The sequence below is a fragment of the Nannospalax galili genome, unplaced genomic scaffold (assembly GCF_000622305.1).
Source record: "Nannospalax galili isolate Female #2095 unplaced genomic scaffold, S.galili_v1.0 scaffold45, whole genome shotgun sequence".
Taxonomy (NCBI): Eukaryota; Metazoa; Chordata; class Mammalia; order Rodentia; family Spalacidae; genus Nannospalax; species Nannospalax galili.
The window spans coordinates 7,177,885-7,197,024 of record NW_008355775.1 but is presented as its reverse complement, the minus strand read 5'-3'; the positions used below and the strand labels follow the sequence as shown (position 1 = coordinate 7,197,024).

The following is a 19,140-nucleotide window of genomic DNA, read 5'->3' as shown; positions in this document are numbered from 1 at the left end:
CTCTCCCAGCTTGTTCTATTTCTAATCTCTGCACCATCTGATTTTCTTGTACATCAGGTTTTTCCTGTATTGACAAAGTAGTGGCAGACACTGTACCAGGTTTGCCAAGGGAAGAACTCATATCATCCTAGTACATCAGTTGTTATAGAGTACCTCTTCTGTATGGACAGGTCAAATTTCCTCTGTATCTAGAATTTTGATGAATACAAAATGCAGAGAACCATGATGTATCCTGTGGGAGAGGTCTTTCTTCTTGCATCTAGATTTCCCATACAGTTTCACATTCCCCCATTCTAAGGTAGAAGTTCCTTTAGTAAGAGTTACTAGTAGTAACTAAGAATACTTTAAAAAATATAGTAGTAATTCACCTTGGCTCTACAGAGTGGAGAGGTGTGATTCTTCTTCTCATGACTGACACTTCTGAGACAAAAGACAGGTTAACAAAAGAAAGGATAACAAATTTACCTAAAGTTTTATGTGATGAGGAACTGTATTAGTTACTTTTCTGTTGCTATGATAGAAACATCAACCAACATAACTTATAAAAGGAAGAGTTTACTTGAGCTTACAGTTCCAGGGAAATTATAGTCCATTATGTGGGGAGGTATGGTGGCAGGAGGTGGTTGGAGCAGGAATGGAAGCTAAGCTCTCATATCTTCAAGCAGGCACAGGAAGCAAGAGAGCAAGTCGAGATCCAGCAAGGCTTAAGAGCTCTCTAAGCCCGCCCCCCATGACATGCTTCCTCCAGGATAACCATACCTTCTAAGACCACCCAAAACAGTGCTACCAGCTAGGTACAAAAATATCCAAAGTCTTGGAGCCTATGTGGGCCATTTCCATTCAAACCACCACATTCCATCCCCTGGCCCCCATAGGCTCATGACCATATAAAATGCGAAATGCATTTAGTCCAACCTACAAGTCACCATAGTCATTACTAGTCTCAATACTATTCAGAAGTCCAAAGTCTTTTCTGAGACTCAGAGAAATATCTTAACTCTAAGCTCCTGTGAAATCAAAAGACAAATTACATACTCCCAACATACAGTGGAACTGAATACTCATTATCATTCCAAAAAGGAGGAATAGAGGCATAATGAGGAAATACAGGACCAAAACAAGACCGTAAATCAGCAGGGCAAACACCAAATCCAGTAGCTCCACATTCAACTTCTGGGACTTCTAAAAGACTTAGATAGCTCAGCCTCTCCAGCTTTGCTGCATGCAACATACATCTCTCTCTTGGGCTGTTATCACTTCCTGTATGCATGTCTTCTTGGCAGATGCCTCACAGCTCTGACATCACGAATATTTTCTTGGGGTCTCCATTGCCAACCAGGCTTCACCTTCAGGGCTTCACACAATGGCCTTTTAGGGCCTTATTTATGCAGGAAAACCCCTGCTGTATGCTGCCTGACTACTGCAGGGACTCTCTGAAACTACAGAGGAAGAACTGATGACCCCTTCACTCTTGTGTTTCTTATGCCTCTAAAGCCATCCAGTTTGACTGCAAATTTGGGATGGACCCCAGCCTGCTTTATCCACTTTAGAAGCTTTGCTCTTCAGTGGTCCCTGAAGCATTTTCCTTTCACAAGTTGGAGGCTTAACTGGGTATAGTCTTTCTCTGTTTAAGTGCAAATCTCTAGGCCTTTTCTTAATCACTTTAATCTCTTTATCAAAGGGATCCTCTCCAGAATATGTCCTGGCTCCAACATTTATCTTCTTAGTGCTCTTTTTCCATCCAAACTGCACATTTTGTATTTCTTTCAGCCCCATTTGTTCTTTTTTACTGTAAATCTGTATAATACTCACCATTAATAGCCATGCCACCATTTCTATGTTATGTTGTCTTGAAATTTCTCCCACCAGAGAAATTAGTCCATGGCATTTCCCTCTTAGCCTCAGGCAAGCTTTTTGGCTGTGGGCAGACTCCAGCCAGACTCTTTGCCAAAACATCCCAACTGCTGCTGAAGTCCTTATTTCCCTCTGGAATTGGCATTGTTCTCAGCACTATTTTCTTGCAGGTGCTTATTAGAATGACTTGTTAAACTCTGCTTACAGCAAACAACTGCTTTTCTAGCCCAAATTTCCAGTCTTCCATATTCCAAAACCCCACATGGTTAGGTTCTTCACAATCAACACCCCACTCCTAGTACCAGTTACTGTATTAGTTACTTTTCTGTTGCCGTGATAGAAACACTGACCAAAGTAACTTATAAAAGGAAGAGTTTATTTGAGCTTACAGTTCCAGGGGAATTATAGTCCACCTTGGTCGGGAGGCATGGTGGCAGAGGTGACTGGAGGAAGAACAGAAGCTAAGCTCTCACATCCTCAAGCAGGCACAGGAAGCAAGAGAGAAACTTGAGATCTGGCAAGACTTAAGAACTCTCTAAGTCCACCCCCTGTGATGTGCTTCCTCCAGGATAGCTACACCTTCTAAGACCTTCCAAAACAACGCCACCAGCTGGGGACTAAAATGTCCAAATACTTGGAGCCTATAGGGGACATTTTCATTCAAACCACCACAGGAACTTTCAGAATTGTAGACCCAAAGATCCAGGGGAACATCTGTGCTTAGGCTTGAAGAATGGACTGTTACATGGAGATGGGACTGGACAGGGTGGCAGGTGTGGGATGGGGTGGTGGTGTTTAATGATACTAGGCTAAGGGGAAACCCAGCCAGGTCTCACTATTCAGGTACTTCTTGGCCTTTCTGTAGCATTCTTTCCTTCAGGGTGTGAGGCAGGACTCCTCTGGAGTGAAGACTGAGAAGGGAGAGAATGACTTTTCTGGGTTTTATGGGTTGACTTGGGGGAGAAGGAGGAGCAGGAGACAGATGGGAAAAGCACAGTGATTCTTGCTTCTGAGCCCTTCCAGTGTCCTTTATTTCAAAACACTTAGTAACATGTTCTCAGCTCTCAGGTCCCTAAAGCTCACTTGACTGGATTTTGAGTGCTACATGAACAGTACTTTTCTCTTGGCTGCACTGGACCTAGCTCCCCTGCTTGCTGTGGGAAGCCAGCTGGCATTCTTACCAGCATTCCTTTCTTTAGGGATCATCTTCTTTCTTCTTGGGCTTTCTTAAATAAATTTCATTTTTAGGGTTTGTTCTTTCACTGTGATATGTCTCTGTAGGCATTTTTTAAAACCTGGTTTGGGTTTTGGAGTTTTCATGGTGAGACGTAGTGCTCTGCCATCCTGCTTGAGCAGACCCTCTCTCATTCTCTTCTTGCTTCCCTTCTGGGCTCTTAGTACTTACTCTGCCATCAAGGCTCATAAGCACTCATCTTCCCCATGTTTAGGTTTTCTGTGCTGCGTTCTGTGTTTTTTTTTGTTATTAGATCCACTTCAATTTCCCCAGGTCTCTCTTACCCTTCTTATCTTCTGTAGTTTGACTTGTCTGCCAAACATAAACCTTCAGTTGTGACCATTTTTAGAGGCTTCACTAGCATTGTTTGAAGATCAATTTGATTAGTTTTGGCAGTTACTACCTTAGTCAAGCTTTTACTAACCTCAGTTTATTAAGCATACTTATTTTATGCTTGATAATTTCTGTATATTCAGGTTTGAGATTGTTTTAATGAGTCAATTACTTTGAATTGCCTGTGAGAACTTGACCCAGTTATTTTTGAAATCTTTATTATTCCATATAAATTTTAAGATAACATTTTTTTTTTTTTTAATTTAGGGCCTTCCCATAGCTACCAGTGGCCTGGAATTTACTGTGTAGACCAGGCTGGCCTCAGTTTCACAAAGATCCACCTGCATCTGCCTCCCCAGTCCTGAGATTAAAGGTGTGCACTTTTAGGTTTCAGCTGAAACCCTGTTTTAAGGCGTGTACTTCTGCTTATACCAGGGAAACGTGGGATCGCTTGTAGGGAAAATTTAAGCATAGAATATTTTGTTTATATGTGTAATATAAATCTAACTCCAAATCTTCACTGTGGTAGCTTTATGATTAGGAATTTTCAGGGAAATTCCCTCCCACCCTGTATCCAGGGTCAAAGATAACACCTTTGTAAATATTGCCACCATTTCTTTCTGTGTAGCTGCTCCCCCCACCCCCTTGCCCACTGAGGATTTTGTTTTCAGGGAGGCCTGGCTTGCTTCAGGAATCTCAAAATTGCTCTCTTTGCATCAGCACCCAAGGTTTGTCTCCAGCATGAACTGGGGTGATATAGAGGGTGGCACAGTGTCAGCACTTCTCCTCCTTGGTTTATGACTTTTATTCCTTTTTGCCCAAGATTTCTTCCCAAGATTTCTTAGCTTAGCTGTTTAGAATATTAAATAAATATTGATCTAGCACTTTTAGGTATTGTATCCTGTGGTTCTCTAAAAATGTGTGGTGTGCTGTGTGGATAGAAAATGGCATTCTGGCTGGAGGGGTGGTTAAGAACACTTGCTGCTCAATTGTGTGGACTGGAGTTCATATCCCAGCACTTATTTCGGGTGACTCGGAAACACCTGTATCTCCATGTTCAAGGGATCTGACACCCATTTCTGACTTCCATTGGCATTCACATATACATGTACATATGCACCTACACAGACACATGCACAAACATAAAATAAGATCTCTTTAAAAATAGCAGTCTTAAGTAGCTTATTTTATTTATTGTTCATATGTGCAGAAGTGAAGACTTAGAATTAGGAACCTAAATTCTAATAGGTTTTTAATAATTATGGCAAAAGGTCGGTCTTTCTCCAGAGCTGTACTTGGCTTGAGGTGACTGAGTATCTTGCAGCTAAGAAATACTAGATCCCACAGCTGGGCAGAGATTTAGTTAACATCTACAAATAGAACTTGTGTGGATAATGTCTGTTAGATGAGATTGTATTTCTGAACATTGCTGTCACATGCATCCATGATTTCAAATGTGTTAGATTACAACTCTGGGCCAATCTTCATCTTTATCTATTTATTTATTATATTGAATACTTCATTTATTAAAGCAGAAAAACATTGAGAGTAAGGTTTTAGCTAGTGATTCCCACACACTTTATTCATTAACTCTCTCTCTCTCATTCTCTCTCTCTCTCTCACACACACACACACACACACACACACACACACACACAGATGTCTTACTATGTAGCCCAGGGTGGCCTCAAACACAATCCTCCAGAGCCAACCTCCTGAGTGCTAGGATTTCAGACAGTTTTTGTTTTGTTCTTTTGAGATATCCTGGTCTGAAACTCACTATATAGGTCAGTCCAGCCTTAACTTGGAGTCGTTTCCTGCCTCCCAAGGCTTGGGATTATAGACATAGGCTACCACACCTGGTTCCTGCCAACTTTTTTTTAACTTTAAAAAGTAGTAGTGCTGGTTGTGATGGTGCATGCCTTTAATTTCAACACCTGGGAGGCAGAGGCAGGCAGATCTCTGTGATTTGGAGACCGGTCTGGTCTACATAGTGAGACCTTGTTTTAAAAGAAGCAAACAAACAAGTTAGTATATGAAATGTCTTTTGGGGGAAGGAAATAATAGAGAAGTATAGAAAATGTCTTTGATATCAATTTGCCATGACTTTCCAACTTTTTTTTTCTGGGTATGTAAAAAATCATAATGCTCCATGCTTTATTTCATTCAGTATTTTAAAGTTTCTTCTACAACTCTAACATTCCCCTTGATGTTTGACCATATGTATGTATAGTATTTTACCGATTCCCCATGGATGGGCTTGGAGTCTGCCTACTTTCTGATGCTGCAACCACCTTTAAGTGTTGCTGATCTTCCTAGTCAAAGTGGAGTTGTTACTGAGGTTGTAGCAACAGTTTTCCAGTGTACTTTTTTTTCCCCCACTGACATGTATTGCAAGCTTCATTATAATTAATCAATTCATTCTTTTGTTCTTATGTTCTTTTGTTTTCTCTTGAGAGGGTCTCATTATATTGCTCTGGCTGGTTCTGAACTCCTGGGCTCCTGCCTTAGTCTCCCAAGTAGCTGAAATGATGAGCAGATGCCCCCATACCATACTATTCTGTATAGTCTGATGGTGCCTGTATTATTCTGTAAAGAAATACTTTGAACAATTTTTTGTGAGATGGCATAGTGTTAAGGATAGCAGCCAGACTGTAGAACTGAGAAGTGAATGTACATGGGAAAGAGAGAGAACTCAAGCAGCTCTTTACCACACATGTGACTATGAGAGGGCAAGAGAGAAAGGGGACAGTTCTTGGGATTTTGCTTTCCATTAATATGACACCTTCTGTAATACATTAAAGTTGGGTCTCTGTTATATAATGTATCCTTTCTTAACCTTTCTAGCCTCCACCAGGCAGTGTGAAAATGCCTAATGTACCCAATACACAGCCAGCAATAATGAAACCAACAGAGGAACACCCAGCTTATACACAGATCGCAAAGGTTAGTTCATGTTAACTGTGTAGATTGATGTGGGAAGTTACAATATCAACATTTATTTTCATAATGAAATAATCCTTTATGCTGTTGCATTCTTTATTTTTTCAATCACTTAAGCCAGGATTAGCTATCTTGTCACCTTATAAATCCTCATAACCTCTTTGCCAGCCTCTTAACATTTACTCTTTTCCATTATTGAGTAAATTACTGCATTCATATATCATCTTGGTGCACAGTTTGCATAGTGAAATTTTATTGCCTTTGGTCTCAATTTTTAATGCATAATGCCAATACAGTTACAATAATAGAATAATATTACTGGGAGAGAGGTTAATGACTAATCAATGGACAATATGAGGAAGTAGAAGATGGCAAGTATCCAGAAAACAGGCAAATAAATGCCTGGCATCACATGGACAGATGGAGTTACAGAGCAGGGTATCTTAAGTATGTACTTCTTTGCCCCCAGAATCTTATGACATTTAAGATATTGTGAATTATTCTTGCATTCGTGGAGCCTTATTTTATCATTTGATCCCCCATTTATCAAGGATAATTCAATGTTTTTTTATTCTGTTAGCCATTTTCCTCAACTGCTTCCCTTGCCTCTGTTCTCACTCTCATTTAGGCACAGTGGTCACATCAATTCCAAATTACCTACACTCTGGCCTCGCTTTTAGCAGCTACCTTTTAAAAAATTAGTTAATTAATTTTTATCTTATGTGTATGGTGGTTTGCCTGCATGTATGTAAATACACCTGTGTTGTGCAGTGCTTGTGAAGGCTAGAAGAAGGCATCATATCCCCATGAACTGGAGTTATCTGCCATGTGCCAGATGCTGGGAACTGAACCTGGGTTCTCTGCAAGAGCAGCCAGTGATGAACCATATCTCCAGCCCCCTCTAACTTCTCTTTTTTTCTTCTTTTTTTTTTAAAAAGATTTACTTTTATTATTTTTAATTATGGGTACTTATGTGTATCTGTGTATGGGTACATACAAGTAAGTACAAGTGCCTGTGGAGACCAGAGGTGGCAGATTTCCCTGGAGCAGGAGTTATGGGCAGTTGTGAACTTCTGTCTGGAAGCTGAACTTGGATCCTCTGCAAAAGCAATATGTGTACCCCCTCCTTTATTTTTTGTTTTGCTTTTTTTGTGGGATAGGGTCTCCCTATAGGACTCACTATTTAGACCAGGCTGGCCTCAGTCTCACAGAGATCTACCTGCCTCTGCCTCCCTAGTGCTAGGATTAAAGGTGTATATCATCGTGCCCTACAGGGCTCCTCTTTTTTTTTTTTTTCTTTTTTTAGGTGTTGATTAATTTTAATGAATTAAGCTAAATACAGAAGTGTCTTATTGTCAAGGTACTCATTTGACATAGGGTATCCAAGTCTTTGTTATCTTTAGCATGATTTCAGTAAAATGCTGAGGACTTGCTGTGGAATGAGTTGGTTGTCCGTGGTTATTGCAGATATATTGAAGATCTTTTCTGTGTAATTGGCTATGTCCATCGGCCCATCTGACTTTGAACTTTGTTGTAACCCAGTACATAGCAACAGTTGGTACAACTTCTCTAAACATATTCAAAACAGAGGATCAGTATCTATGAATAAATGCATTTAGGTACCCAATTTTTAATGAGAGGTTTTTTTTTTTTTTGCTCCTGTGGACTCAACATTGCCACTGATTTCCATAACCAAAAGAGCAAAATGAACCAAATATCTCCATAATATTTATCCAAATCTACAGTCTTCGATGAATTCCTGTATTTTAAAAGTACATTTGACTTAGGTCTCTCTCATGGTAGAGAGAAGTAGGCATATAAATGTTAGAGTATTTTGACTTCTGATAACCTATTTGTGTGTTGATTATTTTTGTTCAGGAGCATGCCTTGGCTCAAGCTGAACTTCTTAAGCGCCAAGAAGAACTAGAAAGAAAAGCTGCAGAGTTAGATCGCCGAGAACGAGAAATGCAGAACCTCAGTCAACATGGTAGTATCCATAGAAGGAATGAGAATGTCTGTCCTCCCTTCTAGGTCGTTTGGTTTGGGGCTAAAACTCTGCCCTGTTTTCTGTCTAGCAAGGAGGTCAGGCACAGGAGATTGCTTATTTGATACCCATGGCTCCGATCTTGGTGGATAGTTGTAGTCTTTTGATAGATTAGAAGGACACTGGCTTCCTCACAGAGAAAGTGAGACACAAATCTGATAACTTTGGCTCATTCCAAGCGAGGGAGCCTTTGATTCTGCCCTTGGCTCTCTCTGGCAGTATTGAATCGTTTCTTTTATCTCATGAAGCAGAGTTGGAGCTTTATAAAAATATTTTAATATAGGCTTAAGCATGCGCTTAGGAGAAAGAGAGGCCCTCAGAAGAAATAAGACAAGCCTGAGAAGGTGGGTATGGGCTTTTCAAAAAAGAGGTGCCTGGCTCTGTTGAGTCTTTGAGTACACTTGAGTTTCCCCTACCTTTACCGCCTACCTGTTCTTACTCAGACTGGCTTCAGATGGCCAGTCTTATCCTTACAAATACATCATATTTGTCAAAAACTATTAGGAAAATGTGGTGACCCTTGGAAGCCCAGGATATTTATATGCTATGAAGCCCAGGATATTTATATGCTGTGAAGTCTGTTCAGGCTGTGACTACTGAAGACCATTCTAAGGGAACATCTTAGGGAAAGTTAGCTGCCTCAGAATAAGGGTATGAGAGCCAGGAAGGCAGTGTTAAGATGGCCAGAATAGTGATAGAATCCCAAGGCGAGGACAGCAATAATAACACCAAATATTTCTTCCTTATCTTACAATATGAAGGCCTAGGGCCTCACGAGGAGTGTTTATCCTGGGTCATTTTCATGCATGCAGCATCAAAGACAGCCTCTATAGGAGATACTAAAGGTTTAATTGGGATCAGCATTTCTTAAATACCTATAACTATAATGTCCCATTTTCTTAGTGCTGACTAATATTAATTATTTCTATGAGAGGCATGTTAGTAAAGTAGTAACAGAGGTTCACAGTTAAATGTTGTATCATATTATTATATTTTAGTGCTTTCTGTTAGTTCCTACTTGATCTTAAGTACCATCCTGTGAAGCATAGCCCAGTTGTTAACTTTTTGAAGAAACTAAGGTTATTTTGCCAAGATCACCCAGCCAGTAAATGGCTGGGACTTCTGGTTCTACAGCCTCTGTTCCTGAGTTCTATTTTCAGTTACCTCTTAAATAGTATGATGTACTGTGTGCGTGTGTGACCCTGAGGATCAAATCCAGGGCCTTGCTGTGCTAGGCAAGTGCTCTACCACTGAGCTATTTCCCTAGTTCCCTGATTTTAATACTATAATCAGTATAACACAGGAGACATGTTGAGGAAGTGAGGGAGAGGTCGCACTTTTTTCCACTATGAAAAAATGTCCTGATATATAAGTAGTGTGTACCACTGAATTTTAAAAGTGCGGGGTATAATATTTCATGGTAGTGGCTTTTACTTGTTACTTTTTACTTGTTTCTTGCCTGACTCTGTGCTTTATTTTTGATGTTTAGTCTTGCCCTCATTCCCTAAGTCTTACTTTCAGTCTTATTTCCTTATACAGACTCATTTCTCTCCTCATGCTTCAGATTTGTCTTTCTCTCGGTTCTGAAGCTGCCAGAATCCCTTCACCTCTTTTACTTAGATTGTTTGTTTTCTCAACTTTGTGATTTTTCTAGATGCATCTTTTTTTTTCTGTCTTTGAGGTTTCCAAATTTAATCCTTTGGTATTGGACTTGCATTATTGAAAAGCTGGTCTTCCTCTGCACACTTCCCTCCACATTTATTAGGAATTACAGAAGACTTACATTGAAAGACTTAGGGCACTGAGGAGAAAATAGAAGTTTAAGAATTGGGTGACCTTCCTCATAACAGCCTGGCTGTTGGGACTTTGACATAAATCTGTTTTTAGGCAGAGTCTTCGGGTATGGGTCTGGGTTCTCCTGTACGTAAACATATGATAGGACAGTGGAAAATTATTTTACCATCTGTTGTTTTCTAAAATGGTATTCTGGGAGAAGAATGTAGAGCTTGATTTTCAAAGTTGTAAGAATGTAGAGAAATAGTGTTACGGTTTTATTGACATCTTATCCAAAATGATAAGGTTCTAGGGGGTAGAGAGATGTCTCAGCAGTTAAGAGCACTTGCTGTCTTCCATAGAACTTAAATTTGGGTCCCAGCACTCAGGTCAGGAGGCTTATAACTGCCTGTAACTCCAACTCCAGGTGATCTGAGGGTCCTCTTGGGGCCTCCTCAAACACCAGCACACACATGGCATACACTCCTACAGACTCAGAACCATATACATAAATAAAATAATCTTTAAAAAGCAAGATTTTTTAGTTTGAACCAAAAATAAGAATAGACTATATTTGTTACAATAACTTTTGTTTTTAACTTACAGGGAGAAAAAATAATTGGCCACCTCTTCCTAGCAATTTTCCTGTGGGACCTTGTTTCTATCAAGATTTTTCTGTAGACATTCCTGTAGAATTCCAAAAGACAGTAAAGCTTATGTACTACTTATGGATGTGTGAGTATAGAACAAATTACATATGTGTATATGTTCTTATACATATATTTGGAGTTTATATTTTCTCTACCTTTTGGGGAAGTGATATATTAAAGATAGTATGTTAAACATCTCTTAATAATCATAATTGTCAGAGTACACCATCATTTAAATACATAAAAATTGTAAAATAAGATGATAATCTAAGACCTTGGCTGAGGAAAATCTGAGGAACATCTACACATTGAGAACCAGCATTTATTGATTGATTGTCACATGGGTAGGATTTTGTAATGATCTTTTTTCCTTGAAGAATGTTATCCTGTGTGACTGGCTTTGGCAACATTATTCATACTATTTTTATACAAAAGAATATTATTTAAATTCTTCTAAATGTAGGCATTATGGCTGATTTTAAAAAGAGTCAGAAGATATTGTAATATGAACTGAAAATTTAAAAATGTACATTAAGGGTTTTTTTTTTTTTTTTTTTTTTTTTTGGTATTTTTGAGACAGGGTCTCCCTAGGGCCCCACCTGGCCTGGAACTCACTATGTAGCAGGCTGGCCTTGAACTCACAGAGATCCATCTGCCTCTGCCTCCTAGGTGCTGGGATTAAAGGCGTGCACAACCATGCCTGGCTATACTTTGATTCTTAAAAGTACTTAATATAGGACAGTTTTATTCTACAGAACATTAGAGCATACATTTTAAGCTGGGATGTGCACACTGTTTTGAGTATGATTTATAACTCCTTAAATACTAAAATGAAATGTCAAGCTGTTAATGGATTGCTTTATGTACACAGTCTTTCCAGTTAGTCTCTGTTTGATTTTTAGTCCAAATAGTCTCAGCCTTATTTGATGCCATTCTGTCAGTAGGGGAACTAGCAGTTGTGACTTCTTCTCTGCTGGACAGATGGGGCAATGGGTAATCTGTAGGGAGGTCTTACTGAAGGAAATTTGTGTGTTTTTTCCTTTATAAATGAGACGTCTATGTTTTCTGTAAATAGATGCAATAATTTTCTTAAAACCCTTTTAGGTACATTCTTCATGTAGATAAAGGTAGCTTGGCATATGAGAGGCAAATCCTTATGAATATTACTTTTTAAACTCATAGTTTATTGAGATTTTGGTGTTGGTCTAATATCTTTCTGAATCCCCAGTGTCAGTGGAATATATATATATTTAATACTTGTTATAATTCCATATATATGCATGCTAACCAACTCCTGTTTTATTTAATCAATATATCTCTACATATCATAAATGCATTTGTATTTTATGTATATATATTTTAAAAATAGGCAAAGTCGGTTTAGCATTTTAGTCATAAGTTATTTGACCTAATTAAAAATATTTTTATGGTAAAGGGGTTGGAAGACAATTCTATAAGGAATTTAGTTGGTAGAGATTGAATGAGGAAAATGGTTAATTTTAATTAGATTAACAACTAATGCTGACGGTTTCAAAATAGGTTTAATTTTAAGAATGTAATTTTCAGAGTCTCTCAGGAATAATTCAGTTGAGTGTAGTTTTTCTCACACTTGTTTAGTTAGCGGATCTGGTTTGAAAAAGGGTTCAAGATTTCAGTTAGGGTTCTGTTTTAAAGATTCAAACGAAGTGTGACCCATTTAGTAATATGTCTATATTTTTAAAAATATAGACTGTTTTCGTAAGTTATTTTCAAAAGTATTGGTCTGTTCTTGATTTTAGGGTTGGCTAAAGCTTTTATACTATGTTAATTAATTGTAATGGGGGCTAACATTTGTTGTGCCAGGCAGTTATCTTGTTAAGTCCCAACCACATCCTGAAGCAGGTACTATATTATTTGTAATTATCGATAGAGAAGCTAAAGCTTGAGAATTTGAGGCGTTTGACCAATATTATATAACAAATAACTTTGGAGTTGGTCAGCTTGACTCTAGAACCCAGGGTTTGGGTTCTGTGTTATGTCATCTACAAAGTGCCAAAATAAGAAATGACTTCCATTTTAGTGAATATGAAGATGAGCTTTCAAAGATGCCTAAGTGGAAGCAGATGATGTAACCTACAAAGGATCAGAGCAATTACAGTTTCACTGTGATGTGAATTTCAGTCTTCTTGAAGCACTTTTGAATAAAAAACGAAAAACAAAGACTTTTGCATTTCTGGAGCTAAGGACTGTTGTTCCTAGAGGCGCTGTGCTTAGCTTGGCGTTGGCTGGCTGATTGCCAGGTGTGCTGCTGCTACACTCAATTTCTGTCACGGAGGTTTATTTATTTAGTGGTTCAATGAGAGCAAATCAGGGCACCCTAGCATGTGAGGTTTTATCCTCTCTGTAAATTACTGATTTTTATTTGTAAAGAAATTAAAAAATGAGTTTTTAATGTATATTGAGTTTTTATTACATTTAACAGGTTTTCATGATTCCTGTTATCTGTCATTGTTTGTTGACATGTTTTTAGCGATATACATTTTACAGCATTTTAATTTTCATGGGAATTTATTTCCTATATTAAAATTCTACCTGTGAATAAATTTTTAAAGAATGACTTTAAAAAAGTTGTAATTGTGATGGGTAAATGTGGCTCTTTAGGATCATAGCATTGCTAGGTGTTACTCAGATTTTGGGGCTTTGATCTGTTAGGGAAAGTAGTTAATAATACCATGTGCAGAGTTATTGAGAGCTATGTGTGTTGAGCAAGGGAAGGCCCACCACAGGAGCCTGGAATGCATCTTATTGCCTTTTTAAGGGCAGGGTGGGGTGAAAACTTTCTCTATCAATACATTTTTTTCCACAACCTTAAAAAATGGGCAATTTGTGAAGATGAAGTAATAATCCTTATAGTCTGATTATATAGCCACTGGAAATTGCTAGTATATTTTTAGTTTTAGTCCTGTTTTCAGTCTGTAGTCGAATTTCTTAAAAATGATATTCTGTCCTGCTGTGGTGTTGTATGCCTTTAATCCCAGCATTTGGGAGGCAGAGGCAGATGAGTCTCTGAGTTCCAGGCTAGGCTGGTCTCATAGTGAGTCAGGCCAGTCAAGTTCAGGCCAGTCAAGTGACTCCCTATCTCAAAAAATAAATAAATAAATAAATAAATAAATAAATAAATAAAAAATCTGAATAGCACCTTTTCCCAGTGCTGTTTCTTTTTCTTTCTACTTTTTTTCTCCTTTTTTTCGATTTTATTTTTAGGCAGGTACTTCTTATTTTTCCCCCCTTTGGGCTCTCAAGACATTCATGGCCTGTTTCCTTCTCAGGCAAGCAACCTAAGGTTTTGGGTTTAGGTGTGTAGTTGCCTAGTAGGAGATGGCCAACAGAATTTGCCTCAAATGCATGTGTCAGGATGCATTTGATGATGCAAGTAATACTTTCTGTGTTACTCTGCTTTCGGGTCCTGCGTGTGACGAGCAGCGCTGTTTTGAAGAGCATTGAAGGGAAGTGTGGGTTAGAATATGCTTGTTCTTCTGAAGCGTTTTTTCACTTATGACGCTTGGTGAATGAATAAATTGAGTGTAAACATTTCTATTTTGTTTTCTGATTCCGCAGTCCATGCTGTAACGCTGTTCCTAAATATCTTCGGCTGCTTGGCTTGGTTTTGTGTTGACTCTACAAGAGCAGTTGACTTTGGATTGAGTATCCTGTGGTTCTTACTCTTTACTCCTTGTTCATTTGTCTGTTGGTACAGACCGCTTTATGGAGCTTTCAGGTAAAACGTGTGTACTTTAAAATGTATACCTTAAAACCTGTGACATGTGCTGGTACGATGGCTTACTCCTGTGATCCCCAAAGGGTGAGGTAAGCCAGCTGGGCTATATAGTGAGTACCTGGTCAGGGTTACAAAGCAAGACCCTGTCACAAACAAACAAACAAACAAACAAACAAACAGACAGACACAAAGTAAGACCCTGTTACACAACAAGCATTTAAAAAACCCTGTGAGATGAGTAATCTGTAGTGTACCCAAAAGAGGAAGCTGACATATTTTCATTAAAGAATTTTTATTATCATGGCCAGTGAGATAGCTCAGTGGGTAAAGGCGCTCACTGCCAAGCCTGATGACCTGGGTTTGATCCCCAGGTCCCACATGGTAAAATGAGGGAGCTAGCTCCTGAAGATTATCCTCTGACCTTCATATGTGTTCCATGGCACGTACCCCCCCTCCCCCCCACAATAAAATAATGTTGGGGCTATAGAGATGGCTCGGTGGATAAGAGCATTTGATGCTTTTGCAAAGGACCTGGTTAAGCTTCTAGCACCCACATGTCAGCTCACAACCATGTGTAACTCCAGTTCTAGGAAAGCTGATGCTGTCTTCTGGCCTCCCTGGGCAAAAGGCATGTACATGGTATACAAATATACATACAGGTAAAACACTCATACACATAAAAGAAAGAAAAAATTTAAAAATGAGTAAATGTAATGAGGTAAATTTTTATCATAAAACATACCTTTAAAAAGTGTAGTGTATCTTACATGTATATCCACTAGATCATAAAATTCATAAACATTGCTCCACTTAAAAAGGATGAAAATTAAGGAAAATTAAGAATCTTCTTGGATGCTAGTATATGTAAAATATTCTATACATACAATATACTCAACTTTAAGAAAAACTTTACTTTTTACCTTTCTCTCCCCTGTATCTCTAGAATCATGAAATTGTAATCAGTGATTACAGCCTAGATTTTCAAATAAACCTATATATATAAATACATATAAAATATTTGACCCAGCAGTTTGGTAATTTGTTCCTGTGTAAATTCACTTTCAGCTTTTCAGTTGAGAACGGCATTTTAAGAATCATTTAATCTATAAATGAAGTATAATGCTTTGCGCAGTATTAATCTGTAGTTAAATGTAAACCAGGTAATGCATTTCCTAAATGAATGTTTGGGGGGTGGTGGGGTTTGGTTCCTTAGCTTAGTAAGTTTTAGAATAGCTAGTTAACAAAGCTAAGCAAGCTTCTTCATTTCTTAATTCATAGACTCTTAAGTGTGCCTTGTAACTAGACCTTGTAACATGAAATCATTATTTTTTTGTGGAGCCCCTTGCTGTGACTGTTGCTTTCAGAAATGAACACTGCAGATAGGTCGGATGGTGCACACCTGTCATCCCAGGTACTCGGGAAGCTGAGTGGGCAGCATCCCTGAGCCCAGTAGTTTTGGATTACTATGTGCTGTAGAGTGAAACTCTGTCTCATTGAAAGAAACTGCAAAATACTGATGTGGCTGATAGTTCTGTATGGGTCTTTATATTCAGTAGTATATCAGCTCGTTTTAATTTGAGTAAATTCATTTATAAACATTAACTCTCAAGAATGAAACCTTATTAGGCTATAGGTGTGTGATGTTTAAATGATATGTTAAGGAAATTAGCAGGCTACACTCAATCATTCAATATTTTTTTCCTTTTCAACCTAAAATCTCCTTTAATTTGTCAGAATGTGGCCTGATATAGTGGCATACACCTTTAATCCTAGCACTTGGGAGACAAAGGCAGGCAGATCTCTGTGAGTTCAAGGCTAACTTAGTTTGCATTGTAGATTCCAGGCCAACCAGGGCTACATAGTGAGACTATGTCTTAAAACAAACAAACAAACCAGAACTTATATTGTATTGTACAAGAGAGAAGACAGGCAAGGGAAAGAATGAGGGAATGAGACTCCTAGCCTTGATATGTAAATGCATTTGGGGATTCACAAGAAAGAAAGGAGAACATTAGGGACTTTGGAAGGAAAAACATCTGAGCAACAGAAAAGTAAATTACTGGCCAGAAATGAAATTAACAGAAGAAATGATGGAAGAACAGGTTGTGGGAAAGGAACATTTTTGATATATTCTTTGGATATAGTGAAATATGAGAGATTGGTTGTCAGGAATGGGGAGAAAGTCCCATAGATGAGGGCTAGAGAGGAATGAAGGACCCTTCTTCCCCCTTGCAGGATTTAGGAAGGCTATTGCTGTCTTGTTCCTCATTATGTAAGTCTGGCTTGCAAGGCTGTTAAATTTTCAACATCTCAACTCTGCATGCATGCTTCCATCACATTACCAATATCTTCTCCGTAATGATGCTGGCAAGCCACTATTGGAATATCTTTTTGAGATTATAGACTTTGGAATTTAAACCATATATAACTCAAGTAACCAACAAAACAAAACAAAACAAACAAACCAACCCTACTAAGATAGCTGTCAACCTTTTATTACCTTAAAGTTACTTGTTACCTCCCCCTCCCCTTTTTTTTCAGTTGAGAAAATAGTGCTTTGCTCTTTACATGCCTCTGGCCTTACCATTCTGTAGGCTACATTCTTATATCCTCAGGTCAACTTTTTGGAGAGTATTATGAATTTATTTAGACGTCACTGTGCACAGCAGTACTGAATAAAGTTTTTTTGGTAAAATTGAATTAAAGTTAAGACATTAATGTGCCTTATGTGTAACTTTAGCCTTTCCTTTTACTGCTATATGCATTGGACTTTATCCTCCATAAAGTAATCCCAGGTATAAATCTGAAGATTATATAAAAGTTTCAAGTGTGCTTTTAAAAGCTGTTTATTAGGTATCAAAATTAAGTATCATGTTATTTTATTATTAGCATGTTTTTAAAAGATTGTAATTTTATTCTTAACTTTGTGCTCCCACAAATCACTAAGCATTATGCAAACACTTCAACATAATAGGTATTGGTTAGTGAAAGCACTGATTTTTGAAAAGGCATATCTTTTGGAAACAGACCGAGGTATGTGGTTCTTGTCAAAGACAGTGAAACCTTTTAGAACCTCAGTTTCTTATTTGGATGCTGCAAATAATATTTGTAGAGTTGCTAGAATTTGAGAAAATACATGTAAAAGGTTTGTTATCCTAGAGGGTCAGTAAATGATAGTAGGATTTTTTTGGTTTGTTTTTCTGATAATTTTTATCATTTACTTCTGATAGGTGAATTGTACTTCTCTCTATCTTATGCTTCTTTTAGTCCCTTGTCTTTTTATACTCCAGTATGAGCTAATAGGAAATGATAATTTACCATGAAATGTTCCCTATATTGCTAGATAAACTTTAAAATTGTAATATAGTACTCTAGTAATTTAGAGGTTTTTCTGTATTTAATGTAAATTATTGATAGATATGAACTCAATTTACTATCTTACTATTTATATTATATAAAACTTTTCATGTTAGTTTTTCTTGCCTTTTAGATGAATAAGGTATTCATTTTCATATATCCTTTTTTAATATTTTCTTTTTTTTGTTTGGGACAGTTCCCCTGGTAATGAATTCCCTCGGTTTTTGCTTGACTGAAAACATAGCCATTTCATGCTTATTTTTTGAAGTTTATTTCAATGACATCAACTCTGTTGCCAATTAATTTCTTTTAAGATGGATTCCATTCCATTGTTTCCTGACTTTCATCATTTCAACTGAGAAATCAGTTGTGAGCCTTGATGGTGTTTTTGAAAAGAAGCATCTTCTACCATAGGCTGTCTATGGTTTTCAGTGATTTTCTTCATTTTCACCTCACTTGGAGTTTGTGGAGCATCTTTAATTTATAAATCGAAGCTTTTTGAGCAGCTTGAAAAGTGCTTGGTGCTGTTCCTCCAAACTCCTCTCTCTCTCTCTTCCTGGTAGATTCTGGTCCCCCCACTTCACTGCACGTCCTCCCAGCTTTCCATTATTTCTCCATTCAGATTTCACTTTAAGTATTTTCTATTTACCCATCTTCCATCTCACCAGTCCCATCTTTGTAGGTGTTGTGCACAGCTAAACTCATCTTCAATTTTTACTCTGAGTAGTTTCTTTCAGTTTTAAAATGTGCTGCTTGAATGTTTTATTCCCTGGAAAAATTCTATTAATATTTTTGTAAACATACCAGTGTCTAGATCACTTGAAGGTCTGTCTGTACTGTATATTTTTGGTTTTGTTTTCAATCATATGTTGTTATCACTTAGCATATGTAACAGGTACTGATTAGACTTGGCAACTGTAAGCAGAAATGTATACAGGCTTATTTTAAGGAGTTAACCTGTTGCCCTGGTTGTTGACTAGCAGGCAAAAGTCAGGGGCCAGGTTAAGATTGAGCTGTAGTTGTTTTTAATTTCTACCACTTTACATTCCTACTAGTCATGTCTAGGGGCCTCAGTTTCTCTACATTCTCACTAATTTTTTTATCTTTTGTCTTTCTATCCTAGATTTGATTTGCTTTTTCCTATTTACTGATAATGTTGAGTATTTTTTGTTTTTATTTGCTTACAAGTCTCATA

The 19,140-nt window shown here is 37.8% G+C and overlaps 1 protein-coding gene across 2 annotated transcripts in view; it reads left to right on the top strand.

Annotated features, from left to right (window-relative positions):
- Positions 1 to 19,140, top strand: part of Scamp1 (secretory carrier membrane protein 1) — a 71,606-nt gene that overhangs the window by 21,164 nt on the left and 31,302 nt on the right. For both annotated transcript variants that reach the window (XM_029556222.1, XM_008853339.2), the window contains exons 2-5: positions 6,269 to 6,367; positions 8,243 to 8,351; positions 10,788 to 10,916; positions 14,429 to 14,588. In XM_029556222.1, coding sequence (XP_029412082.1) covers positions 6,290 to 6,367; positions 8,243 to 8,351; positions 10,788 to 10,916; positions 14,429 to 14,588 — 476 coding nt within the window. In that variant the 5' untranslated portion in view covers positions 6,269 to 6,289. The remainder of the gene's footprint in view (positions 1 to 6,268; positions 6,368 to 8,242; positions 8,352 to 10,787; positions 10,917 to 14,428; positions 14,589 to 19,140) is intronic.